Source organism: Sebastes fasciatus, chromosome 4 (genome assembly GCF_043250625.1).
Source record: "Sebastes fasciatus isolate fSebFas1 chromosome 4, fSebFas1.pri, whole genome shotgun sequence".
In the NCBI taxonomy this organism is placed as follows: Eukaryota; Metazoa; Chordata; class Actinopteri; order Perciformes; family Sebastidae; genus Sebastes; species Sebastes fasciatus.
In genome coordinates, this window is record NC_133798.1 from 12728086 (window position 1) to 12753295 (window position 25210).

The window sequence follows — 25210 nt, forward strand, 5'->3', positions numbered from 1 at the left end:
GTCATAAAAAAAAATAAAAAATCATAGTATAGTGTGTCATAAAAAAGGAAAAGAAAATCAATATAGTATATCATGAAAAGTAAAAAAAACAAAACAAGTTGGTATGTTATGTGAAAAAAAGTCCTATTATAAAGTATAGTCATGGTATAGTATGCCATAAAAAATTCATAGCATGGTATGTCATAAACAATTCTAAAAAGTCATAGTATGCATGTTATAAAAAGTCATAGTACAGTATGTAATAAAAAAGTCATAGTATAGTATGTTGTGAAAAATTAAAAAAAATAATAGTATACATGTTATAAAAAGTCATATTACAATATGTCAAAAAATGCCATAGTATAGTATGTTGAAAAAAGTCATAGTATGGGATGTCGAAAGAAGACATAGTATAGTATGTCATACATTTTTTTTAAAAAGTCATAGTATGCATGTTATAAAAAGTGATAGTATAGTATGTCATAAACAGTCATAGTGTAGTATGTCATAAAAAAAATAAAAAATCCATAGTATAGTGTCAAAAAAAAGTCATAGTATAGTATGCCGAAAAAAAGTTATATTATAGAATGTCGAAAAGTAAAAAAAAAGTTACAGTGTCGTATGTCAAAAAAAGTCGGAGTATAATATGTCGGAAAAAAATAAATAATTAAAAAAGTCATAGTATAGTATGTCGAAAAATGAAAAACTCATGATAAAGTATGTCGAAAAAAAGCCATAGTATAGTATGTCGAAAAATGTCATGAATAAAAGTAATATTATAGCATGTTGAAACATTTTATGAAAAAAAGTCATAGTATTGTATGTCGAAAAAAGTCATAGTATGGTATTTCAAAACGTAAAAAAGTCATAGTATAGTATGTTGAAAAAAGTCATAGTATACTATGTCGAAGAATTAAAAAAAGTGATTGTATAGTATGTCGAAAAATAAAAAAGTCATAGTATAGTATTTCTAAAAAATGTCATAGTATAGTATGTTGAAAAAAAATCATAGTATAGTATGTTGAAAAAAAATGAGGGTCATTGTTGTGAAATAATCCCCTTCAGGGCGATGAGGTGCAGCATCCCCCTGTCAGGGATTCTTTCACAACAATGACCGGCTCGCTGTACATCATCCCTTACATACTCACCCGGCTCCAGTGTTCAACCGGAAGTACTTATAACTTTGGATGCGGAAAAGTCCTTTGACAGGGTTGAGTGGGATTACCTCTTCTCAGCCTTGTCAAAGTTTGGATTTGGTTTCTCCCTGAGAGCATCAACATTATACAGTTGTATTGTTAGAGCAGACTACGAGCATAAAGTCTCGTTAAACGTGGATGATTTATTATTATATATTTCAAACCCCTCCAAGTCTATTCCAGTGATAATGAATACTTTAAGTAGGTTTGGAAGAATATCAGGTTATAAACTTAACATTAATAAAAGTATCCTGTTCCTCTGGGGGATAAGCAATCTCTTAACTGCTTCCCATTCAAAGTCTCAGATCAATTTAAATATTTGGAAGTTAATATTACAAAAGATTTTGCCAGTCTTTATAATCAAAATTGTTTTGAAATTGTTGGAGCCAATGACAAAGGATTATGAAAATAAAAAAAAACGGTCATAGTAATACGTCATAAAAAGTCATAGTACAGACCTGGATGGGTCTGCCAGGTTGTTGGGGGTTAAAAGATCTGAGATGTGGTTCAGAGCCAGACCTACATGGGCCATAAAATGAATGTGTAAAATTGGACTAGATCAAAACTAATTTAGGTAATTGGATTCTGGGATGTGTATTCAGTCCTCATTAAAACCTTGGCAGGAGAATATTTCATCTGAAGCTGAGCTCAGTAACTGATTGAGATAGAAAACCAGGGTGGTAGTCAAGGTGAGATGATATCAATATATACTGAAGTCTGTCAGTGTCATTAAACAACCTAAGCAGTGCAATTTTTGAAATCCTCTTTAGTGGAGAAAATGTCTGTTGCTCAAGGTATGAGAGTGACTCCAAGTCTTTGTAAACAGAGTGATGATGAGACTGGAAGATAATGTTAAATCTTCGGCCAGTAACAAGCATTTCAGTTTGCCTTCGGACAGTTCACTGACATCATTAAACTAGCAGTGTGTTTCTCGGTTTAACCGACAGATGAAGCTCAGTATCACTGGTGTAACTGTGAAAGGAGTTGCTATGACAACAAATAATATAACAAACATACATAAAGAAAATATGAGTTCAGGATTTAAGGCGTACCAAACAAAAGCATTTTAGATGAAAATCTTTCCACAACCACATTTTATTTCAATCTGGCAATTATTACAGTATGTTCAAGGTGGTTTGTGCCAAAGACGGGGCACTAAGAACTCAACAAACTGGCCAACAAGTTGAGGGATGTAAGTATTACGAGGCTGAAATCTGGACTGAATTTTTCTCTTTGAAACTTTTAAGAGTTTCTTTGATGCCACGTTTTGTGTAAGCTGAATTCACTCTGTTCAGTGTGTTCAACTGGTAGCAGCAGGTTGAAATTCATTATCGCAGTCCAAGCAAAAATGACAGTGTGGAGTTAAACGTAGATCTGATTCAACTGAGTTTTGTCACAGCCTTTCATTCTCTTATAACCCTTTATAAGAGGGGGTGGGGGTCATAATTTTAGGAAGGCAAATTTGTTAAATAAGTCAAAATGTGTTTGTGTGTGACTCAAATTTAAGGTTTGGTTCTTCAAAAGACTAACGATACACACAAATATCTACTGCCATTGCAGTGAGCAGGGCTACTCTAGCAACATCTGTGGGCTTATAAAAGTAAATGCTGTTACGATATTTGACAACGTTATATTGTGTTTTTACTCTTTTATCAGAGTTAGACTTTTGCCGTTCAGCAGCAGGACTAGCGTATGCTGTCCTGATGATCATTGTGGCCTGGGTTACAAGACCAACTGCCTGAGACCTACAATAGACCCGGTTTTGTCTTTTTTAGGGAGGTACAGGGGGTCTTTTAGGGGGGAGATAGCAGGTCAACAGTATATGTCACATAGAAGTGGTGTACATCACCTGAAAGCTGGGAACCTGAAGATTAATTTGAGATGCAGTTCAGCACTGTGTGTCAAGTTGTTCTAGTCATAAATCAGAACTAAACATGAATGAATGAATTATTTAAAATGAATGGTAAATTGTATAAGGGTTTAGAACATTATGATAGAAGTGTGTGATGGACATCCCCGTGCTCTATTATGTCTCTTAAGTTGTTCCAGCAATTTTTGGGTTGATACCATTTGTTAAACAGATTTGGTGTTAAGTTTAACAATTTTTTACCACTCAAGAATTGATCAAAATGATTAATAATCCCTCCAAATACCACATTAAGACACCAAGATCTCGAGGAACACCACAGAAAAATCTATGCTTTGATTTTGTATCAACAACTTTTGACATTTGAGGATTTCTGCAAGAATGTCTCAGGGGGTCATGATAAACAAGCTGTGAAGGAATCAGTACTCTGCACTTGCACTTTTTTTTGCATCTGTGTGAGCCACGTCAAAGATAAATTTCCATTGCTCTGCAACAGACAATAAAGTTTTTCTGATTCTCTTTGTGGTTTTGTTGCGTATCTTTGTGGTGTGCTGCTCTTATATCCACAGAGACGAAGAGAACGTGACATTTCCTTCAGTTTATTAACCTGAGACATAGACACAACTTAAAAAAATTAATAGCAACACATTTAGTACAAAGATGCACAGCAATACACATAGTAGTAGTTTAAGTACACAATTCAGCACTGCATAAAAAGTACATTAAAAACATGTCAGAAACATTGGCTTATCAGAACAAGAACAGCGTCATATAAATATACATTCGATATATATGCATATCAGAAACTCCTCCTCTGCTTCCAATCATTAAAACTCTGACGGTAACAGCCTTCTCTGACACACTTCCTTCCCTTTCAACAGCATCTCATTAAATTATTTACAAAATCTGATAAATACATCATTGGAAAAATGACAAACATGCATCTGTGATCATCAGTTTGTAAACAGTGAGTAGATATTGGCAACATGCAGGATGAACTGAAGTCATAAGAAATACAAGGATTTTGCAAAAGCTAGCAAAATGGCCCCATATTTAACAGCCTAATGAGTTCACACAGTATCCCACATCTATCCTGTGTTAGTGCTACAGCTGCCACTACGGCCTCGTCCTCCTCTGATTCTGTCCTCTTGAATCAAATAAGCAGCGGAGCATTAAAACCTGCCTCTCGGACGACTGGGGTGATCAGAACTTCTAAATTACTGTAAATCCTCCCCCCTGACGACGGAGCAGGGGTGAAGAAATAGTGCTCTGTTCAGGTTCAGTTTGTGAGTCTGCCACACGTGAGCACAAAAGCAAACAGCCTCCATCTGATCCGCGACCGGAAAAAGAGCCTTACGACAACAGGAGGGGATTCAACCGCTGATATATTTCAGCTTAGAAGGGACTCTACACCAAGGAGTTGTATGTATCACATGGTATCAATCACAAGACACACACATGCAAAAAGCAAAAAAAATACATCCTGATAAATCAAGATATTTTTAATTTCTCGAAAAAAAAAGAAAGAAAAAAAGGCCAGTGTTTTGCCTGCATATTCATAAATATCCATATAATTTGGAGACACCTGCCATCACTGTAGACATGCAAGGTCCTTTAGACATTATCACCATGGTTCTGTGTGCTGGGAAGCTTTAAGAAACAGATAATATCACTTCTGATTCACACTGGATACTGACCAAACATTCGTTAACCAGTAACAACTTTGCAAATAAAATGGCAAGGATGTCTTCTATGTTTGATTTTTTTTTTTTGTCCACAACTCATTTTGTTCACAGCTGATATACGCACTCTCATTCTGTATTGTTTGCCATTAACGAGAAGAGAGGTTTTGTTGAGCTATTGTACAGCGTTTGGGCTTCTGTGTTTGGGGTGTCTCACTTCGGTGCTGTGTTGGCGGGCGGTAGATTCCGTTGCTTAAAGTACTGGGTGACCTGTTGAGGCAGCTCGGCTAGGACCGACTTGGCGAGGGTCTCCTTGGGTGCCTAAGAGAGAAAACGAGCAAGAGAGCACATTAATTTCTACAGAAACACAGAGTAAAATGAAGGCTGAAAAAAAGGTTAGAGTACTGGTGATTGTGGTCTGTTTTGGCTCTGACTTTTTCAGACTAGCCCTTATATTTACACGTCCAGTGCTTGCTGATGGTTGTGTGACGTCTTCTGTAGTAGTGTTGTTTATAGACATTCTTTTCCGCATATGCTTGTGTACTGTCGGCCCCTTACTGTATATCCAATTAAAGGAATACATAAAGATAGTTTCCACCAACTTGCACAAGTTTTTTAGTCTTTGACAGTCAGGAAGGAGTATGAACTTTACTACTGAGTAGTCAGGTAGTCGGGAGAACAGTCTCCTTCTGGGAGTCAAATCAGCAAACTCTGTTGAATGTTTTAAATCTTATTTAACCTCTTGTATTTAACCTCCTTAAGGGCGCCAGCGCCCTTGGCCGACTTTACTTTTTTTTAAAAGGCTGTAGCAGGGTCGGTTTTAGAGCTAGAGTGAATGTATCATATGAAACTAGAAAACCTAAGGAATCCATTGGTACCAACCACGTCATGTTAGCTTTCTTGGGAAGAACGGTAAATAACTCACAAAACTATGCTAAATTTTGGCAAAGGGAAAACTGGCATGGCAATATTCAATGGGGTCCCTTGACCTCTGACCTCAAGATATGTGAATGAAAAGGGATTCTTTGGGTACCCACGAGTCTCCCCTTTACAGACATGCCCACTTTATGATAAGCCCATACAGTTTGGGGCAAAATGCGGTACAAATGTGTTATTTTTGCCGATTCTAAAAATGGTGTATTTGAATATTTCTGCATACTGGGGTCCCTAAACAGTCTTTGAATTACATAAATTGGGTATCACTGTAAAGCTGAGACTCTAATAGATGCAATGAGCCCGATTGTACTCATCAGTGATGATGTTAGTCCCCATAGTAGCCATTTCAAAAAGTGAGACCATTTCTTGAAACTTGACATCACTGTATAGAAGGACCTGTTGTGACCTCTAGGATAATCACAGCCTCATGAAACTTTACAACTAAAAACTAGAGACCTAGGACATTAAGAGGATGGATGGCTTTCCCAGCTATATTGACAATAAGGGGGTTTCTAAGCAGTTTCAAGAACAGAAGCACTCGTCATCCAATTGCCGAAAAGTTTTTGATACCAAATCACAGCATGGCTTTTTCTATGGTGTTCCTCAAGGTCTTGGTGTCTTAATGTGGTATTCTGGAGGGATTATTGATCATTTTTATCAATTCTTGAGTGGTAAAAAATTGTTAAATTTAGCACCAAATCTGTGTAACAAATGGTATCAACCCAAAAATTGCTGCAACAACTTATGACACATAATAGAGCATGGGAATGGCCATCATACACTTCTATCATAATGTTCTTAGCCCTTATACACGTAAACAATTTATTTTAATGTTTTATTATTATTTTAATTATTTCTGATTTATGACTAGAACAACTTGACACACAGTCCTGAGCTGCATCTCAAATTAATCTTCTGGAAATTAATCTGGATAGGGTTAAACCTATTCATTCTCAGATTTATTTTATTGATCCCACCTAGTAGTGATTTGTGCTAATACATTCTATTAAAACAATAGCTACTAACTTTTGAAGTATCTAATCACCACCAACTTTATAAAGACAATAATTTATAGTAAAAGCGAGCTCATCATTTCAGGTCACTCTCATTATTACGTTTCCTCTCTGTCTCAGCTTCATTTCTCCCTCTTCCTCTCCATTATGTCTGCTGCTGTCTCTCACCCTCCCACCGATAAACTGGAACGAAGCCAACAAACACTGTGTTCCTCCCACTACAGAGGAAGTCAGCTCGCCCACCACAAGCCCACACACACACACACAAACACAAACAAAAAATATACAAAAATGAACAAAAATGAACTAAGTGAATCCTCCGGTGCACAGCATATAAATGTGCACACACACTAATGACTCGTGCTAATCTACAGCACACACGTATGGACACTCACACACATCAAACCTTTTTACATGTGTTGTATGTATGCTCATCAACACACAGGCTCACAGTGTCTCTGTCGGGTCTGAGAAAACCAAGCAGCTCTCCTCATCTAGCAGACCCTGTGTGTGTGTGTGTAGTGTGTGTGAGCAGCTACAATCTGAGTAGCAACAGGCTGCCATTCGGTAACACATTCACAGTCAGACAGCATGACATCGTGCCATTAGGTAAAGTCGCTACCGCAGAACTAAGATGGAGTCAAAGTGACACTGCAAATCACATCGGCAAGTCGAAACATTAGCTGAAGTGGCATCTCAGCAAATGGTGACTGAAAGACGTCAAACTTCACTGAGAACTGTTCGGTTGTCAAACTTTGTGGATGATTCACCAGAAACTCTCTATGTAAAGAGACGATTGTGTATTATATTCTAAATATCCGTGTTTCAACACCGTTCCACTGAGGACACTCAACTGCTGTAAAGTAACAAAGTTTATTTAGTCAAGTATTTTACTACAGTAAAAAAAATGAGGTACTCATACTTGAGTATTTTATCTGATTGTTGTAGCTGTTTTTAGGTATAAAAAATATAATGTGCGAAACTGTCCAATGAGCATACTAAAGCGCTGTTAAAATTAATCTTTAAACATAAACCTGCAATAACAGATTTTTTGGCCACTTGGGGGAAGCAGAAACACGCGGTAAACACAGCGTTGACATATTTTAACATTTTAAGTTGATATGGTGAACGTGTTAATAAACTGTTGCCTATTTACACATCAAGCCGATATGGAGCAACATTAGCATTTATTTGGAGATGTGTTTATTGCCACCTGATGAATTTGTAAATACAATAGCCAATCTTCTTTTAGCTCTGTTTTTGGTCTCTACCAACTCCTGAGGGAAATATCTGGCTCTTTAGCTGCTAAATGTTCACCATCTTGTTGCTAACTTTGTCCGTTTTGTAGTTTTATGCTTGTAAGTACATCGGGTAACACTTTATAATACCATCATTTATAAATGGTAAATTGATAGTTAATTAAACTTAGTTAATAGTTATTTTACTGTTAACAAGCAATGAAATGATAATTAATAATGTTTAATAAGTATTAGTAATGCTATAATTTATGTTATTTTAACAGTTTATTGTTGCACATATTATAACATTTTATATACTATATATTAGGGGTGTAATGATTCATCTACTACATCGATGTATCGATTTATATTCCTACGATCCAGCTACATTGATAGGTACTCGGCAAGTTGTCCTTCACGGGAGACGTATATCGATATAAAATCGATTTGAAATGCAAAAATCGATTGTATCGATACTAAGGATTTGCACCTTGTATTTAAGGCCGACAAACGTCATATGAAAGTGTTTTTTAGCACTTTTATTAGGAAAGAAATATTAAACGTTACTCCGGTTCACTCTCCAGACATGTGCCAGCTTGCCAGCTCTGCCCTCTGCAGCACGAGAACGCATCCATGGCGTGCATGCAACGAACGGAGCACTGGAACAGTAACTAACTATCAAGTTACAATTTATAAGTGATGGTTATTATAAAGCTTTACCGTACATTGTACTGCCAATATTGTGTATTGAAATACTTTCAATTGTGGCACTGATATTTACTTAAGAAAAGGATACAGCAATGATTTCACCTCTGGGATTTCTCAATCAACGTACTATCCTACATGAACACAAAATTGTCCAACAAAGTTATGTGAGTTTTGTTTGTTTCACATCAGAGATTTCTGTCTGTGCTGTTTTGTCTCAGCTCTTCTCACTGGTTTGCAGCAGACGGGACTAGAAAAGAGATCATGCCATTTACTTGCATTTACCAATAACTATTTAGGAACACTTGAATCAGAATCTGGTAACACTTATGTGGTTGTTTGCTTAAGTTGCCAGGCTACTGTCAATCAAATCTGATCAAGTCATCAGTATTTAAATTTATGAAGAAATACTGAACCAAGTTTTAAGGGGTTTTAGCCCCATTCATTTCAATGAAAGAATGGTTACAGAGCACTGATATGCAATTGAAACTTTCAAAGCAATGGAGGTCAGGTCACCCATCAAACTGCAAAAGAACCTGTACCTATACTTTACCGCATATGTGCATGTATATACATAGCACAGTGCCATAAGTCTTAAAACATTTATATTTAAATACAGCATTTGGAAGTCAATGACTTAACCTACTTGACAGCAATCTAAATCCTTAATCGTCTTGTTATAGTAAACATCAACCACAACGTGAAGCAGTTCTATTTCTGTTTTTTTTGAGTGTATGCAAGTTCCCCCTGGTTTTCTGAGACTAATACTCACATTTCGGAAATCCCTGAAAGGAACGAACTGCACAATGTCCCGAACAGCCTCCTCTCCAGTGTTGGACTTTAAAACGCTGGCGTCTCCATCTAAGAACTCCATGGCAACAAAGTCTGCGTTGCCGACACCAATGATGATGATGGACATGGGTAACTTAGACGCCTGTACGATGGCGTCACGCGTCTCGTCCATATCGCTGATGACACCGTCGGTTATAATGAGGAGATTGAAGTACTGCTGCAGAGGGGAAGAGGGATGGTGGAAGGGGAGAAATGAGGGAAAGAAGACACAAAGAGAAATGAGAAATCCTCTTAAACCTGCAGTAGGCAGAAGGTTTTTGGCATCATTGGGCAAAAATTCCTTAATAACCTTTCAGCATATCGTAATTCAAGTGTTCTGAGAGAAAACTAGACTTCTGCACCTCCTCATAGCTGTTTTCAGGCTTTAGAAAATCTAGCCCGTAATGGGAGACTTTGACCAATCACAGGTCATTTCAGAGAGAGAGCGTTCCTATTGGCTGTTCATTCAACGGAGGCAGCTGTCAACCACTCGCAAACTCAGATCAAACGGTCAATCTCTCTACTTGCTCCGGCTGGTGGGCGTTGCTTGGTATTTTCTCACCTGATCTCAACATGGCTGCCGAGTCACAAACTTTCTTATTTTACAGCTAAACAGTACACTACAAGATGTTTCTGAAAACATTTTATGCGAGAAATAGGCATTACAGTAACAGAATATTGATTCATATTTGATCAGCGCCGCCTAGTTTGACCGTTTGATCGAAGTCCACGAGTGATTGACAGCTGCTCAGAGACAGCAGGCTCCAGCTCAGCTCTGATTGGTTGTTTTCCTCCAGTCTGTGAAATCTTGCAGATGCCATTAGGAGCACTGGAGGACACAGAGGCACATGATTTTTTCAGATTACCTGTCTCATGCACTACTGTCACAATATAGTGACCGTTTTATAAAAATAACTTTTTTTATTATATTTGCTCCAATCCTACCTACTGCTGCTTTAATGTGATGTCACTTCTAAATCCTGAATTTTCTAAGATCACTTGAAGAGAAATCTGCATCAAGAATAAAGACTGGGACAATCAGTTACAATCATTATGATTATGCTGTCAATAGTGGTAAGCAGAGAGACGTAGAGTTGTGGAGGCGGAAAAAGGAAGGCTAGGACAAAGGCCAAGACATGGGAGAAACAGAAAAAAAGCAATAAAGGACATTTCAGAGAGTGTTAGGAGTGACAGTGAAGAGGAGACAGGAAATGATACAAGAAGAAGAGAGAGCTGGACGACACTGCACGAGGGAGAGAAAAATAGAAACCAGAATGAAAGCTTTTCTGCATTCCAGCACGTTGGGCTCCATTCATATAACGGAGCACACCATCTGGTCCTGAAAAAAAAAAAATGATGGAAAGAAAAAAAATTAATCGACAGATGAACGAGAGATGAGCAGAGATGAGAAAAGAAAGGATGAACAAATAGTGAATAAGTTGCAGTGAATCAGAAGGGAAAGGGGTCAGGCTTCGGCATGAGACTGAAATAACTTGTAACATGTTGTAATCCATACGTGTTGAAGTTTCTTGTTGGATTTTTTTCTGTAAATCTAACCACAACTTAATGGACAAATCTGAATAAATGAGTGGAATATAATGTATGCATAAAGGGCACACAGAAATTTGTGTCTGTAAAAACTGGAAAACATGTTTCATGGCCAAGTCTGGAGATGGACTGTGCACACAGATGGCACTCATCCTGTCTCTTAGTATTCTTATTTACGAAAAACAAGTGATAAATAAAACACTTTCAGGAGACCATGTCCAGTCTATAAAATATATTTACATAAATGCTAGCATGAGAGAGAGATAAAATGCTATTTTAGGAAGGTACTATCATTATTTTTATTTCAGTCTGACATGAATGAAGAAACTATCCGGTGGGCGGTGCTTGCTTTTGCCTCGACTGTTTTCAACATTTTACAGCTGAACAGTACACTAAAATATGTGTCTGAACACCTGATTTATGAGTAAACTGTACATTGTTCGCACGGCATATTTACCAAAATCATTCAAACATCTACAGAAACTTCTCAAAGTACAGCTGCTGTGGAGGACAACTGTGATCACTGGACATGAAAGATTTTCAGTGAGGTTACATGTTTACAAGCTACTCAGAATCGGCCATTCAGACGTGCAAATACAACAAAGCTGTGAAATATAGTTGTAATGCTTATCATACAGTTTTCTTTACCATCTTACTGCACGTACACACAGAAATAAAAACACACACAGACAGAACAAGGATACAATGTGTGTCTAATGTGGACAGAGACATCAGACAGATGGTAGGAGGAACATCATGATTACACGCCTGTCATTTATTACCGGTATCAAACATGACACACAATGCATCGCTCTCTCTTCTTCAAATCAGGTTTTTACAATAAAGTGATAAAAGGGAAGTGAGTGGTGAAGCAAGAGAGAGAGAGAGAGCTGCAGCAAGTGTGTGAGAAAACAAGGAAGCAGCGGAGCGGAAGAAAGTTTGAGAATATTCCTGTGTCCTCTGTTTCCTGTTTCTTGTTTCCCGGCGGCTGAGTGAGTGTTTGTTAAGCTAACATTAGTGCCAAGCATGTGAAACATATAGTGCTATTGTGTTTTTTGCCAACATGATGCCTGCCGATCACGTTCAGTCTCGTGTGTGTCGGTAGTGCGAGCACAAGCGCGAGCAACAGGACGCTGACTGTCGTTGACTTAACAGACAAGTTTGGGTTTAAAACAAGGCTTTCAACAGACAGAGAGACACACTATTAAAGTTCCCATCCAATTTCAATGTTAATTTTAAACAAATTTCCAGAAAACCAGCAAAATAAAAATGCAGATTAATGCATGTTTCCATCCACTACTGTTATGCAAATGACTATTTATAGCAAATGGTTATTCAGTTAGATTTGTCGGAAAAGGCTCTGCTGTTTGAGAGAGCGCTCAAAAAGCCAGACGTTGTTGAACTTGCTTTGCGGTCGTGGTCTCATATAAGTCAGACGATAGGTGGGCACGCACGCACACACACACACACACACACACACACACACACACACACACACAAATAACATGCATCAGCTCTGCGTACTAGAATGCAAACGGTTATCCTATGATAAGAACAGACAACGTGAAGACACACACTGACTTTAATCGGGACAAAATCACACTTTTATGTTATGTTACACACACACACGCACGCACACACACACACACACACACACACACACACACACACACACACACACACACACACACACACACACAGGGAGGGCTCTGAAGTCTGTCTCTTTAATGTGCTAACAGCAGCGCTCATTAGAGAATCATTATCACACAGACAGACAGGGTCGCTCACACACTGGGACACGCACAAACTGCGCTGGCCTGCAGCCTGTGTGTGTGTGTGAGTGTGTGTGTCACAAACGGGAGTGTGTTCGCACATAGTGACACAGTCTGCAGTCGCAGGTTCTCTCATTATCTGAGGAACAGGAAGACTGAGGCAGAGCAGCAGCCGATTTGTGCAGCCTACCTACCCACCCACTTACCCCAACGCACACACACACTCACACACCAGTCTAACCACTACCCCAGTATGTGGTCCACACACACACACTTCTGCTGCGGCTGTCACATCTCATTGTCTGTCACTCGTTCCTATGTTCCACCCCTGTTTGAACTCACTGTAATATAAAACAAGAAAAGGGCCTGCAATCATTTCCTTACAGAAACAAAAGGATTCTGGCACACAACACACAGACGAGTACAATCCTTTGTGTGTTTTGCTCATGTATTTGTTCTCCACGGGGTGACAGGATACAATTAGGGACAAAAAGCACCGTGGGAGCATAATGATACCCAGCTACTGCACTCTCTTCAGATTTAGGCAGGAGACGTGCACTGGATACATACAAGAAGGGGACATGTACCGCTTGTTGAAAGTTCATAGATCCGAAGCTCCTGCGAGTGTCACACATCTGTACATTATTTTTTTGTGAATGACCCCAGTGGGAACATCATGTTGAGCTTCACAGGTAATGTATCCAGAGTCTTGCTGCCTTACAGACGTCAGCAACATGTGCGAGACCTCTTGTTTGTGCCCAAACTCGTCTTGTTTAAGCTGCAGTGTAGTCACGCAGTCCAAAACATGAAAATAAATTGAAACTGACCGAGCCATGGATGAGGACAAGCTTCATCCAGCTGCACAGCCTGCTATTTATTTAGAGCATTGATTCTTTTTGTTACAGAATGACTACTTCTGTTTCTTTTGCATTGCTAGCTCTGAATTAGAAACATGTACTTGGATATTAGAATAAGTTTGACCCTGAAGTGACCATGCTCCTTTTATTTTATTTATTTTTTTGCGTTTTCCTCAAGTTAAAGGCTTTTAAAAGCACCCTTAAAAATATAAAGAGGGAAAAAACAGGTCTGTGGTCTTCTGACATCTGATCTAATCAGTTTGAACACACCATGGCAATCATCAAGAGTCATAAAATCAGTTTCCTGCAAAATTCAGGAAAATGTAGTGCCTATTTGGTGGCCATTTTGAAAAATGGCTGCCATTGCCCTCAGGGACCAAAGTTACAACGCCCCAATAGCAATATCTTTTCGTAACATATAAACTTACATCTGTGCCAAATGTGTTACTCTTTTCGCAAAATGCACAATTATGAATATGTCAACCTAACTGCCCCACTAAAATAAATAAACTGGCATGACGTGATTGTGCTGCGGCACCAGTGGACCTTACTGGAGTAGGAACCACGGACCTTTGACAATGCTAACCACTGCTGCCTCACAGGGAACAAGTCTGTGGCTCAAAGACAAATACTTCTCTTATTTGGCTCCCCAAGTGACAGATTTAGAAGCTGTGCTAGAGCAGCAGCAGTGATTACACACATTTAGTTGTGGTTTGAATAGTCTCTAAGCAGCAGAGCCAAATATTGCTCATTTGAGACTTCAATGAGACCACTGCATAGGCACAGTAAAGCTGCTGTGCAGAGGGCTCTGGTGTAAAAAAAAAAAAAAAAAAAAAAAAAAAAAAAAAAAGTGGGGTTATCAGGCAATGAATTTGATCCTGGGTTAACATGTGAATCAGTACAGTCCAATGTCACTTTGCCAGGTCAATCAAATATATGAGAGTGCACATTCTTGATAAATTACATAGTAACATGTTGACATAAACATTTATGTTTGATCTTCAAGTGACCTAAAAGTAAGTTCCTATGAGACCTACCGGAATGAGAAATACTACCAAAATAGAAAACCTTCTTGGGTGTGAGACAGAGCCTTAGGCTTGTTCTTAATTTGGATTTTATGTGTTACTGCCTCAGATACATTATCCAATGGCCCACCAGATGGAAGCACATTATTGTCACATCCTGATATTGGTGCACATTATTGTTGTATAGTTTTATTTTGAAACACAAACCTCTCTTGTCATTTCAGTTCCTGTCCCTGTGAGTTTCCCCAGTGTTTAGTTTTTTTGGTATTTGGACCTTTTGCTTCGTCTCCCGTTATTTGGATCACTGTCTACTCCTTACCTGGTATTGTTGCTGCATGGACTGATTACCTGTGTATCACCAACCTGATTCTGAGTAAAGACCTTGTTTTTTGAACTTACCTTGTGTCATGAGTATTTCTGTGCATCTGAGTCTCTGTCACCTCCAGCATTGTTACAGTTGTGCAGTGTTTTTTTTACTAAAACTACACTCAGATCAAACAAGCTGTGCTGTGATTTGCTCTTCTAGGAGAGATGACGACAGATGTGCCACTAATCTTAAATTGCTCCCGGAGGCATAGCCATCGGTGTGTGAATGAGTATTTAGATTAAATCCTGATGGGCAAAGTTGGCACCTTAGTAGCCTCTGCCATCAGTGTATGAATGTGTGTGTGAATGGGTGAATACTGACATGTAGTGTAAAGCGCTTTGAGTGGTCGGAAGACTAGAAAAGCGCTATATAAGTCTAAGTCCATTTACCATTAATCTTATTTGTGACATATAAAGCTGAATAGAGTACACATTTTTTAATCACACCAATGTGAAAGGACCACTGTATAGAGTGCTACAGGAATGACTCCTAAAACCCAGAAATGAGTTAGCATTTTAGCACTTCCGGTTCCCTCGTCTGTTAAGTCAGTGTGTTTTTTTTTAATGGGAATTTAGTTAGATGCCTGAAATAAGGTCTGGCTCTCGTGAATTTTGAAGCTTTTATGTGTCTTAAAAAAGGCGGTTGCTAACAAGTGGCTAAATGAGACTACTAAACGTCATCACGCCTTTACAGCCTTTTTGTGTATACTCGCGCTCATGCGACTGGTGCAGTTCGTTTATAGCCGTTATATGTATAAAACTTTTGCTTTTTACATGTGACGATTCCATTCCCGCTTCAAATATCATAAAAGTCATGTTAATTTGAGGACACGATCTTGCTGAACAAAACGTGTAAGTATCATAAATGTGTGTTTGCCACAGAGCTTATTTTCTGCAATAATCCAAAACCCAATGGAAAAATCCCAGTGGCTTTTTGTTGAGGGAAACCAGGGCGATGCTAACTTCCTGGTTGGCTTACAAAAATACGTCATCCCTGGAGCACTCCATAATGGATGGCTACAAAAGTGAAAGTATATGTGAAAAGTAGCTACAGGTTGCCTTTTAAGAAACCAACAATAAGCACAATATTGGTAGAATCAAACGAGTCTTATTTAGTCATAACTGCCGGTCATCTACAAAGAAGAATAAGAGTCTACAGCCATGCTAGTGGCTCAGTGAGGCTGTATTTAGGCAAAAAAATTGCTTTGAGCTAAATGCTAATATCAGCATGCTAACAGTCTCACAATGACAATGTTAGCATGCTAATGTAGGTATAATATTTAGCATGTTCTCCATCTTAGTTTATCACGTTAACATGCTAACATTTTCATTGCAATCCATCCAGTAGTTGTTGATAGAGTTGGGAAGGTGTCAAAATGTTCAAACTGGTTTGATATTAAGCCACAACAGCGGACCAGACCGGTATACCGAATGTTACCACTACTACTGTAGGTGTCGCACTTGACTCAGCAGCCCCTCCACCAAAACGCGGAGGAGCAGCTTGTCACTAAAATGAGAATAGCTGGTCCACCCTGACAGCCCACCTTAAGTGAACCTGGGCTGGCATTGACGCTAACTTTGAGGCTAACCCCCTTCACTTTAATCAGCAGGTGGAGAGCAAGACACACAGCTGTAGCATTTATTCACCAACAGCCTAAACTGTACACACACACACTGCAATGTTCACAGCTACATCGATCCTAGTTGTTGACATATATGTGATAAAGTGGTGAACAGACCAACCAACATTGCCACAGAGCCACGCCACTAGCATTAAAGAGTCAACTACGTAGAAAATGAGATGGAGGGTGCTTCCCTATCATGCTAATTAGCCCGGAAATGTGTGAAATGCCTGGTCAGTGTCTCAGCTGAAAAGAGGTGTGATATGGAAGAAGATTAGGACAAAAGTTGTCACTCCAGTCTGTCACCCTCCACCCTGGCACTCTGGTCACCATGACAGGACTCAGTGCCAACAGATGCACACACTTGTTTGTCTAGTCAGCCATCAGAGTGGATAAATTAAGAGTACAAACTTACTCGACAGGCACTCACTACTGACTGCTCTGGTGAGTAAGTCATATTATTTAGTGGTATGTGTTTTCTTGGTGTAATTTGCCCTATAGAATGATAATGATAACCAATATAGTTGAATCTTTGCTTGTATGGGAATGCGAGGGATTGACAGTGAAGGATTACAGAGACACAGGACGTCTACAAAGGCAAAGAAGAAGAGAGGGTGGTGTCTCCATGCCTCAGAGGTAAAAATATGAATGGACAGTAGCTCATAGTTCATGGGAAAATATCACTGGACAGAATCCTCAAGGGAAATGCTTAGGGTGCCAGAGAGAATACACGATGGGAATCTCCAAATACTGATTTAAAAAAATGGCACCAGACAGGCAAAAGGTACAACTGAGAACAAAGTAAGTAAGATATCAGAAGATTAAAGAGAGGATGTCAGGGAAAGGACCGAGTAAACGTAGTTGTTTGACAGCACTGAGAAGGGTGGAGAATCTTGTGAGTAGATGAAATGAAAGAGGGAAGTGGAGCATTATACAATCTGTTAGCTGTCAAATCGTTGTTCACCAAAGAGAGGAGCAGTAGTCTTTGAGCAACAAGAGCAGGAAGTATAATATAACTTTGAAAACACAAAGAAGCCAGGAGTTTGAGATACTGTTGTAAAGAATTTGGGGAATCCTATTATTTTTCCACAAATCCGAAGTCAGACAAACTTGTAAATGTCATTTCTTGTACTGTATATTTGTAGGTAACTATGGGTAATATCACAGATGCTACATACCTTTTTCTATGTCTAGAACATGGGCATGTGGACCGTTATGGGCAGGTGTGTCAGAACACCCTCTTCTGTTGACACACCTGCCCATAACGGTCCACAGGTGTGTCGACAGAAGACGGTGTTCTGACAGATTGCGATAAATTGCTGGTTGTGTTTGAGTATGGAATTTTAGTGGTTACTGGTTGTAGTGGAAACTGGAGTGCAACCAGCAAATTTGCAGATGTTTTACTTAGTGTATTGTCCCCTTGTGTCTCATCATTTGTGTTTGCATTATACAGGTTCAACTGAAGAATAATTAAAAGACGAAAAAGGCAGAAAAATAAGTAAGTCACCTACCGCTGCTTTCTCTTGTTGAAGTGCCTGGGCAGCAAAACGTGCTACATGGCTGATGATTGGAGAAAAGTTTGTTGGGCCGTAGAAACGAATGTGAGGGAGACAGGCAGAGTAGGCCTGGGCAATACCCTCCACACCTACATAGAGAGAAAGACAGAAAGACTTTACATTTCAACAAAACTTTATTTTAAAGATGAGTGAGAAAAGTGTCTTTTTTTTACGCCTATCTCCCAACTCAAGTGAGACATTTTCAACTGAGGGTAGTAGCTCAGCAAAATGATTGTTTCTCATCAGCAGGTCTATTTTAGACTCCAATCAGCTTAAACGAACCAGACAATTGAATGTGTGAATGGGTTCATTTGCTGAACATTTGCCTCCTGATTCAGTCACCTGCATGTATTATTATTTTTTTTTAAGGGAACTGGGAAGTCAACACTGCAGTCTAAACACAGTTTCCAGGTTCATGTTTATTTCTTGGTATAAAAGTTGTGTTCTCTTCTTTCACATCTAAATGTAATAAAAATATAGACCTTTTTAAAAACGCTTAAAACCCCGGCAGGCCCGGCCACTATTCTGTATGTCAGAGGTTGTAGCAGGCTCAGTTTTTAAGCTAGAGGGAAGATCCTGATATCAAATGAAACTACAAAAACATAAGGAAGCCATGCCATGTTAGCTTGTTGGGAAGAACGCTAAATAACGCTACGAAGTTTCGCTAAATTTTGGCGAGGAAAAACTGGCATGGCCATTTTCAAAGGGGTCCCTTGACCTCTGACCTCAAGATATGTGAATGAAAATGGGTTCTATGGGTACCCACGAGTCTCCCCTTTACAGACATGCTTTATGATAATCACATGTAATTTTTTGCATGCAATACAAATGTGTTATTTTCCCCTATTCTAAAAATTGTGTATTTTAATATTTCTGCATACTGGGGTCCCTAAACAGCCTTGGAATTACATAAATTGGGTATGACTGGAAAGCTGAGATTCTTGTGGATCCAATGAGCCCAACTGTATTCATGTGTGATGATGTTAATCCCCATTTCATTATAGTGAGACCATTTTTTTAAACTTGACTTTGCTGTATAAAATGACTGTGGTGACCTCTGGGATAATCACAGCCTCATGAAACTTTACAGCCACAAACTAGAGACCTAGAGCATTCAGAGGATGGATGGCTTTCTTAGCTAGATTGACAATAAGGGGGTTTTTGAGCAGTTTCCAGAACAGAAGTGCTCGCCATCCAATCGCCGAAAAATGCAATTCTTGCAGAAATCTCCAGATTTTTTTATACCAAATTACAGCATGGCTTTTTCTATAATGTTCCTCAGGTCTTGGTGTCCTAATGTGGTATTTTGGAGGGATTTTTGATAATTTTGTATCAATTCTCGAGTGGTAATTTTTTTTAACATTTAGCAAATTTAGCACCAAATCTGTGTAACGAATGGTATCAACCCCCAAATTGCAACAAATTATGAGACATAATAGAGCATGGGAATTCCCATCATATACTTCTATTATAATGTGCTAAGCCCTTATACACTTTCACAATTTATTCTAATAATTATTTAATTTATGAATTATTTTTTATTTCTGATTTATGACTAGAACAACTTGACACAGTGCTGAGCTGCATTCAAATTAATCTTGAGGTTCAGATGATGTACACCACTTCTATGTGACAGATACTGCTGACTTGCTATCTCCCCCTAAAGACCCCCTGTAACCCCTTAAAAAAAGGGGTGGAATGGTAAGGAATTAAAACATGCTACACAAATGCTAATCCCTTGTTAGGTATGGTAACATATAAAACTTTGGTTTTATATGGCAGTTATAGCAGTACTGTGACTGCAGTCCTCCAAATCAGGCTTTATTGTTTTGCCTGGAACTTTTCATTTTAGAGTGCACTGGAGGCTGAATTGGCCTTTCCAAGAAAAGATGAGCTGTAATGCTCTCTTACGTAGTTTGTAGAGGAGCAGTTCACCAGCTAACCTTAAAAAGAAAGGGCGTTTGTGGAGGCACATGTTTTAATAATGCCAAGCTGTACATCTATTTCGAAGAAGCACACAGAACTTGATGTTTCCACATGTTCATATTTAACATAACCTCCTGCCTCTGTCAGGCTAAAATATGTGTTGCACAATTTCCCTTCTGGGTCTCACAGTCGGTACTCAAGTCGTTTGCATTTGTCAATTAACACATTTGCACATTTCAAATGCTAATGTTGCGTAAACGAATGCACCATATTAAAAAAAGGTATGCTTACTTTGTGGTTCTTTAAAACAAAAACGCAAGATACTGATGATTTATAAATCTGTTAAAATTGAATTAGATATGATGACGGTAAGGAAATTAGTTAGTTACAGTGTGTATTTAGCCCCTCCCTCTTTTCCAGCGCTCGCAAAGTGTGCCCTGCCGGGAACAAGGATATTTTTGTGCATACAGGATTGACATAGCCTCTTAACCTGCTTATAGCTACCATATTGACCTTGATTGTGAGACAAATTTTTTTTTAAAATTCTGAGCAGGATGCATCAGTAACAGTAAGACAACAAGGTAAGCTGATATATATCTTTTAAATGAAATTGTCTTGGGTGATAGGCCAAAAATTAAACTGCAGCCTATGGGTAGGCCTATTTCTAACATAATTTAAACATCTAAAAGTGAAAAATAGAACCATAGGTTATATTTTGACTGGACTATGTCTCTGTCATTCGTCACCACTGACTGTCTCTGTCATACTTTTAACCCTCTGAAAACAATGGTGGATCATCGAACTGGCATTAACATTACTGTCATTTGAAGGCTGTTTCGGGTTTCAGTCTTTAAGATAGTGGACATCCAGTGGTATCATCGTGAATCTTGAGATTGCGATTAATCTGTTGATACCAAACATGTCATGCTAGTTTACCGGGAAAGGGGCTGAATATCGCTCCAAAGTTGAGCTGTCTTTACCGCGAGGTCCGCGACACCTCAGTGGCAACCGGCACTGTTTTGGCCAGACTGTTTGTGCCCCACGCACAGCCCATGATGCGCTTGTGCCTAGCGGCGACGCTGCCACAAAGTCACAATGGCATTGCAGCCTTATGTCTGAATGTTTATAGAGAAAATGGGACTATATTCTACTGTCCTTTTATTGCAATTTAACTTTCAATCTTGCAAACAGTGGTGGCAACCTTTTTACTGTTGCAACACTAGTGTAGTCATATTTTAATAAGGGCCTGGCAGGATATTTGTAGACAAATAGAACAATGTTTTACATCTTCATAGGGAAAGAAACAGCTTAGTAACTCCTATCTATTAATGCAGCTGTCTGGCAGAAGATGTGGATCCGGGCCACAAAGAAGCCAACAACCTGTAAGCATAGATAAGCGACAGTGTTTTCAGCTTGTGTTATTATAAATGGAGTCGAGTTGTAAACAGAAAACAAGTCAGTATGTTAGTGAGGCATCGAGAGGAGGCAAAGGTTGAGATGGTTGAAAAGTCAAGGATGGAACTAAAGTCAAGTTTGTTTGAAACAATATATCATAAAATGTTGCAATGGGCTTTACTCCCTCAGCCCAAGTTTCTATAAGACAGATAATAGAGTGCTCCAGGGATGATGTATTTTTGTAGGCCAACCAGGAAGTTAGCATCGCCCTGGGTTTCCTTGACAAAAAGTCAATGGGATTGTTCCATTGGGTTTTGGATTATTGCAGAAAATAAGCTCTGTTTCAAACAAACGTTTATGATACTTACACGTTTTGTTCAGCAAGATAATCTTGATAATCAAATGAACACCACTTCTACGATTTTTGATGCGTAAATGCAAACGCCAGAAAATTCACGAGTGGGATATTTACTGACGTATTTTATATCGTAGAACAAAACGCTAAATCTCTAAAGCTTGTAAACCACAGACCTTATTTCAGGCATCTAACTAAAAACCCATTGACTTCCAGACGAGGGAAGTCTAAAGTGCTAAAATGTGAACTCATTTGTGGGTTTTAGGACTCATTCCTGTTGCAATATTACCTTTTTGGTATCTGCATTTACAGTATATTGGCCAATAAGTAAAAAGATACTGCAGTCCAGAAATGCCAAATATATGTTTGAGGTATTTAAGATCAGTGAAAACACTATATATGTACTACATACAGTATATGTACACAACAAACTACAGTTTATTTCAACTGTAAATGTCCAGCGCACTACATCATTTTGGTCATATACGTTTAATAAAATAAAACTTTAATTATTATATATAATAAAACATTTTGGGGATTTTTATAAGATTTTTTTGTCTAAAATATCAACTAGGACTGTCAAAGTTAATGCGATAAGTTGTTAACGCAAATTAGTTTTAACGCCACAAATTTCTTTAACGCATTAATGCAACTTGTGATTTTTAGGTTGTAGCTTGTCAGGAAGGCGGCTAAATAACGCTCCCAAACTAATGCTAAATTTTGGCAAGGAAAATCTGTCATGGCCATTTTCAAAGGGGTCCCTTGACCTCTGACCTCAAGATATGTGAATGAAAATGGGTTCTATGGGTACCCACGAGTCTCCCTTTTACCGACATGCCCACTTTATGATAATCATATGCAGTTTGGGGCAAATCATAGTCAAGTCAGCACACTGACACACTGACAGCTGTTGTTGCCTGTTGGGCTGCAGTTTGCCATGTTATGATTTCAGCATATTTTTTATGCTAAATGCAGTACCTGTGAGGGTTTCTGGATGATATCTATCATTGTTTTGTGTTGTTAATTGATTTCCAATAATAAATATATACATACATTTGCATAAAGCAAGCATATTTGCCCACTCCCATATTGATAAAAGTATTTTACTTGAAAAATCTCCCTTCTACTACACAGTAACTCACCTGAACAGAAGGGGTTAGTGGGGTTGAAGTTGATGGCAAATTCATGTGACACCTGAGGAGACAAGAAACACAGACAACAAACTTGATATCCTTCCTTCACCGCACTGTAAAATATTGTTGAGAAATACTATCCATTTCTCCAACACTTTCTCCCTCCCACCCTTTCTCTCGCTCTCTCTCTCTCTCTCTCTCTGTACCGCTCTCTCTCCTTTGTCCTTTTCATCAGCTCAGTGCCATGGCAACACAGATGGGTTGACAGTTGCGTAATCTTGTGAATATGCATGTATAATGCTTACAGTTTTATCTGTGCGTATGTGTGTGTGTGTGTGTGTGTGTGTGTGTATTTGGGTGTGTAAAATGCACGTATGATATAGGTTAGCTATAACTGTAAGTTTGCATATGACAACCTCCCCTCCTGTCTGTCACACACACACTATACAAACATATATCACACATACAATATCTGTGTCTAGTACACATCCATACACACAAGTACAACAATAATAACAACAACAACACAGACAAACACACACATACCTTCCAGTCTGGTGGGAGTTGGGCTCCAAATCCCAGAGCAGGAAACATTTTGTCGCTGAGGAGGAAACCATGACAACAGATTGGAACGTTAGTTAAACCTTTTTTTTTTTCATCCAAATTCAACAAGCTGGATTTAGACAGCAGAGGAAATCCTGTTACCTTTTCCACAAAGAAACACATTCAAAAACACTTACAGAGAAACTAGTAGAGAGCTGGCAGAAAAATGAAGCAATGTTGTAAAATGGCTTCTCACTAAGAGAAGCACCTTTTTTTCTGAAGGGCAGGATACACAACAAATCTGACGTATTGTCTTTTTTTTTTTTACCTACAGTGATTTTCATCACACTTCAAAGAAACTGATTCATTTTATATTATCCTACAAATGCCATATAAATGAATTTTTGGTCAGTATGTTTTCAGCAGGCTGGTCTCATACACCGTTCGTAGCTATACCTAGAAAAAGTAATGCAAGTGAATTGTATATATCCCACAAAATCAATTTGTGTGTAATTAACGGAATTGTGAACCAGGAAATATAAATAGCAGCGAATGCTGCGTAGGAAGGAGGTCAGGTTGGATGGGTGGGTCAAAAAATACCGGACTTTTTTCTGTCCTTCCGGAGTTATTTTAAGCCAAACTAGAATCGTTTCCTACACCTAACTTAGTAGTTTTGTTGCCTAATCCTAACCAAGTCGATCTTTTCCTAAGCCTAACCAAATAGTTTTGTTGCCTAAACCTAAGGAAGTTATTTCCTGTGAAGACTGAAGTATATTTTGAAAAGACTGTATGCGTGTAACGACCGGAAATTGACATGTGTTGCTGGACATTTGTAGGAAAACGCACAAAAATATAGAATATGTTGGTTTTCAGTGACACAGCTTGGGACTTCACTCTGAAAATCTTAATAACAGTAAAAACAGATGGTTATGTGCAGGAGGAGATTGTTAATTTGTAGTCTCGCGATACCAGACAAGACTGGCTACCAAAGTCTGGGGATTTGTAAATGCAAAGTTGTTGCTAGAACGGCAGCTGGAACAGTTGCTAACAAACCTTTGCTCCTTACATGTACTGGATTCGAAAAAGGCCAATCACAACCGTTTATCTAAATGCTTGGGGACGTATGGGGGTGATACGAAAGGATAACTCGCTGTTAGTGGTCGACTCAGCAGCCGGACACACGGCTCCGGGGGAGAGAGCCGAGAGGGAGCTCCAGAGATTTTTTTTAACTAACAGCAGCAACAATGAGTGAACCATATGTGTGTCTGTTAGCAGAGCAGCTGTAGCAACACTGTTCTGTGCATGTGTTTCTATTACGATACAGCACTCAACTCTTCAGCCTCAATATGAATTGCTGCCCTAAAGACTTTGGATTGTTTTTATAATTGTTCCCACCCAATTTTAGTAAAGAAACCAGGGAGTATGTCTTCAGTCTCTAGTTGAGCGAAGCGTTTTGAGACTGACTTGTGACTCTCCCTCCACCCCCAGCTATATAGTTTAGAGAATATAATACATCCAAGACAAAACTGACAGGAGGGCTGGACTCAGAGATAAAGTCACAATTACAAATCTGTCTGCTACTTCAGCACCACGGATGCAACGATTCATCAATACACAGCACAGTTGGTGTGGTCGTGGCCATAGATTCTAACTTGCACAAACATC

At 38.8% G+C, this 25210-nt stretch overlaps 1 protein-coding gene across 1 annotated transcript in view; it reads right to left on the reverse strand.

Moving 5' to 3' along the window:
• Positions 1–3625: 3625 nt before the first annotated feature.
• cpne2 (copine II) overlaps positions 3626–25210 on the reverse strand; it is a 57912-nt gene continuing 36327 nt past the window's right edge. Inside the window, exons 12-16 of the mRNA XM_074632086.1 lie at positions 23549–23603; positions 23012–23063; positions 18149–18282; positions 9389–9625; positions 3626–5045 (exon numbers count right to left, since the gene is read on the reverse strand). Coding sequence (XP_074488187.1) covers positions 4938–5045; positions 9389–9625; positions 18149–18282; positions 23012–23063; positions 23549–23603 — 586 coding nt within the window. The 3' untranslated portion in view covers positions 3626–4937. The remainder of the gene's footprint in view (positions 5046–9388; positions 9626–18148; positions 18283–23011; positions 23064–23548; positions 23604–25210) is intronic.